General features: G+C 59.4%; 1 protein-coding gene across 2 annotated transcripts in view; it reads left to right on the top strand.

Moving 5' to 3' along the window:
- Nucleotides 1-4,063, top strand: part of ATG2A (autophagy related 2A) — a 43,891-nt gene that overhangs the window by 19,695 nt on the left and 20,133 nt on the right. For both annotated transcript variants that reach the window (XM_023535710.1, XM_023535709.1), the window contains exon 40: nucleotides 2,958-2,964. In XM_023535710.1, coding sequence (XP_023391478.1) covers nucleotides 2,958-2,964 — 7 coding nt within the window. The remainder of the gene's footprint in view (nucleotides 1-2,957; nucleotides 2,965-4,063) is intronic.

Raw genomic sequence — 4,063 nt, 5'->3', positions numbered from 1 at the left:
CCTGGCCTCACTTCTGATGTGGCAGGAGCCAAGTGGAGCGGGGAGGAGGAATGGCTCTTGCCGGGCACTTTCCCAGACGATGTTTCTTGGTTCTATTCCTGCAAGAGCCCAGGGTCCAGCCTTACCTGGGACCAGGTGTGATGGTTTGGCTGTGAGGATGCTGGACCAGAGCAGAGGGTGGGGCCGTGGGTACCCTGGCGAGTCTCAGACCCTGACTGCATGTCCTGAGGCTACACCCTTGGTATCAGAGCCTCAGGTCCCTCCTGATAATCCCTGCGCAACTGACAAGGGCCAGGAGGTCCAAGGCCCTTCCTGGAAAGCTGGGCCCTCTGGAGGTGCTTGCACCATCCCTAGCAGAAGGCTTTGCAGGTGATAGAGCCTCTGCCCTGGGGTCCTAGATCCAGAGCACTGGAGGGGGAGGAGTGCTAGGCATAATGCTGTGGCTAGAAGGGGTCCTGACAGTGGCATTTGCACAGAAACTTACATGGGATCAGGAGCCCATTGTCCCACCCTTTCCACACATGCACTTAGCTAAGAACAAGGAAGAAGGGCAGCTCAGGTGGTGTCCCGCCCTGCCCCGCGCCCCAGGAGCACTGCACCAAGGCCGCTGGGCCCGTGGAGAAACTGAGGAACAGACTTAGAGAACCCTCACTTTGCTCGGCCATCTGCAGATCCCTCTGTGGTGAGCCCATTGTGTCCCTGGTGTCCCATCCTCAGTAAGAGATCTGCACACTGAAGGCAGAAGTTTTATCCCGGTGGACCTGGGGTCCTTACTTCCTGAGGTCACGGGGCAGCAGGTCGAGCTGAGGGGAAAGGGGCCAGGAAGGCGACAGGCTCTGGAAGGCCGGGGTCTGATGCCACTGAGAAAGCCAGTCAGGAACTCAGCCTGATGCTTCCTGGAGCCGCCCCACCCTGCCCGGCCGGGCACAGTCCAGGGTTTCCTGCCCTTCGAACCGCACTTGTGATCGATATTGACTGACGGCAGGATAATCATTAACCGCCGCCAGGGGCTGGGCCAACGGCTCAAAAGGCACTGGGCGCAGGGCGTCCTCACTTCCTCCTTGTGCCCAAGGGCCAGCCAGGAATCCAGGTAAGAGCCTGCCCAGGTGGTCAGACCCTGCCACCCCTCTGTTCCAGGTACTCCTGAACCCAGCTACCTCTCTTCAGGGTCCCCGGCCTTTCTGAGGAAAAAAGGAAGGGACCTAGGCAACCACTGGGTGACTCGAGCAAGTCCCTTCCTTGTCTGGGCCTCAGTTTCCACCTTGGGATGGGGGAGCAGGACTCCTAATGGGTGATGGCACCCCTGTACTGCTGCCTCCGCCAGGACAAGCACTCATTCTCACCTGGGCATCCTCGGGAGGACCTGCTGGGCTTTGGGAGCGGGGAGGGGGCATCACCAGCTCTGGTGTCTTCATTCACGGGCCTGTCCTCCCAGGCGAGGACTACTCCCCAGGGTCCCCCCCCATACCACCTTGACTGTGCCCTGGGAGGACATCACTTCAGGGAGGTTACCAGGCGGCCAGACCTCAAGGCCCTGCTCTGTGACCTTGGGCAGCCTACTCTGCCTCTCTGGGCCGGTATCCACTGCCGAGAAAGGGGAGGGCATGGCCCAAGTCCACTCTAAAAGCTCCTCTTTCTGAAATGTCCCTTTGGCAGGACTGGCACTGGAACCTGTCACTGAAGCTTCTTGGGCCAGAGCCTGTCCTGGGGTATGAGGACACACTTTGCAGGAGAAAGGTCTGCTCCTGAGGGCCTTGGGCCAACTCACGGACCCCAGCCAGCAGCTCCCACCTCTCTCCCCAGCAGGGGCGGACCTAAAGGTTGAAGGGTGGGTGGCTTCCTACCAATCTAGGCCAGTAAGATGGCGGCGTCGCAAACCCTAATGTCCATATGAGGAAGCAGCAACAGCTCAGAGAGGTTAAGCCACATGCTCAAGGTCACCCAGCTTTCAGCTCACCGAGGTGCTAAGTGTTCTTCCAGATGGGCGGCTGCTTACAGCCCTGTTCCTAGCGTTCCGCCCACAGGTCTGTGTATCAGCATCTTCTCAAGTTCCCTGTTCTCCCAGTTTCCCTCCCCCCTCGCCCTTCCCTGTGTCTGTTTGCTCGGTCGCTTTCTAGTTTTCCACCCGCCCCTCTCATTTGCTTCTCTTTCGGCCTCTCTGCCTCCCTCTCCCACTTTCTCTGTCGCCCCTCCGCCCCCACCCTTCTCTCTGTCTCATCTTCTATGGGGCCATCCTTAAGGCTCTGGGCATTCGGAGGTCCCCAGAGACAACGGAAGCCCTGCGGTCCCTCGCGGTCCCTCTCTGTCCCTCTGCCCTGTGGCTGCGGCAGGAAGGATGGGCAAAGGGCAGAGGACGGAGGCCGCAGCAGCCAGAACTGTAACTGGAGCCTGGCTCTGGTTGGGAAAGAAAGGAGGAAACCAGGAACTTGAGGACAAAGGGTGTAGGTGTCAGACGGGGCAAAGGCTGCCCCGGAGCTGTAAATGAGCCACTCCCGGCTTTATGAGCACCTCCGGGGTTGAGGCTGGACTTCGCCCACAGGAGGAGTGGGCTCTGGATGATAAGGAGTCTCAATAAAAAGCCCACGACGCGATGCGGGGCCGAGGCCCGGGTGGCTGGGTGTGGGGTACTCCCTGGACCTCCGCCCGAAGGGAGAGACCAGGCGAGCAGGGCCCAGGCCTCCGAATGGCTCCCACCCTCTGTAACAGCAACTCCATGTGGAAGTGCCCACTCATTCCAGTGGGGCTGCTGTTATCTGGGGTGCGGGCCAGTCCCCACGGAGAAGCAGAGGCAGCTGCCGCCCAGCAGACCAGCAGCGACCTCCTCGGCTGTGCTCCCAGGCCCAGGATGGCAACGGGTGGAGGGCCGTGGGCAGGCTGCCGAGACCGAGTGCACAGGGCTCTGACCTATGAGTTGACAGCCAGTGCTCTTGTCTCCCCTCTGGCTGCCAATTCCATAGGTCACAGGTATGTTCGCCTCAATGTCGGCCACCAGGACCTGTTGGGGAGGGCCGGCATTGCGGGGGTGTCCCGTGGGCAATGAAGAGTGGCTACCCCACTGCATCACTCAAGGCCCGACGCCCACCTATCTCATTCCCGCCTTTCTATTCCCTGTCTTTAGGTCCCACCTGTACTGACTGCGCTGCCACAAGCCTCTGTCTTTCGCCCATGCTGTTCCCTCTGCCTGGAACACCCTCCCCAGCTTTTCTGCCAGGCTCACACTTACTAACCATTCCGAGCTCTACCTAAGCATTTACGACCTCCAGGAAGGCTTCTGGAAGCCCACTTGATCCTAAGTGCCCGCCCGGGCACCCCCAGAACCCCATGCTTCCCCTCAGCGCTGCAGTCACCCAGGGTTTCCATCCTCCCCGCCACCTGTGAGCTCAGCCCCAGCCCAAGCGAAGCCCAGGTGTGTGCTCAATGAATGTTCAAACAGATCCTGAGCCTCTGTCTTCCACTCCGAGGAAGCACCACCAACATCCAGTGTGGCCAAGGGGTCTGGCCCCAGTCTGTGCTGGGGGCCCCCCGCCCAACACAAGGAACCTGAGCCGCCTCGCCCTCTGCTCGCCCCTTGGTCCTCTCTCTTGTCATTCTCATTCCCGACTCCCAGGTCCCCCGGCCCAGTTCTGGTTGGTGGTAGTAGGGGTGGCAGCCGAGTGCACGAGCCTGTGGCTCCACCCCTGCTCCATCGTCCCACAGTAGCCTCACTCCTTCTGGGCTTTTAGACGTGGAGTTCTGGGGAAATTTCCACTTGAACAAAGAGGTTTCTGCTGCTAAAAAAAATAAAAATTTAAAAGTTGGAGACACTGACCTAGGAATAAAGTCCAAATCGCTTAATCACAGGAAATGGTTCTTGAGCCCTTTCTGTGCGCTGGGCACTGGCATACATCAGTCACCTGGAATCATCCTGGCCACCTTGCAAGGTAACTCTTGCCGACCGGTTTGGGAGATGATACAGGCTCCGAGAGAGTGAGCATTTTGCTAAAGTCACAGTGTAAGTCAGACCTTCTCTCTCTGAGGACTCTATGCAGCTGACAAGCCTCCTGCCCGCTGCTCTAGTCCCTAC

Source organism: Pteropus vampyrus, unplaced genomic scaffold (assembly GCF_000151845.1).
Source record: "Pteropus vampyrus isolate Shadow unplaced genomic scaffold, Pvam_2.0 Scaffold144, whole genome shotgun sequence".
Taxonomy (NCBI): Eukaryota; Metazoa; Chordata; class Mammalia; order Chiroptera; family Pteropodidae; genus Pteropus; species Pteropus vampyrus.
Note: the sequence above shows the minus strand (reverse complement) of the source record. Positions and strands in the feature narration are given on the sequence as shown.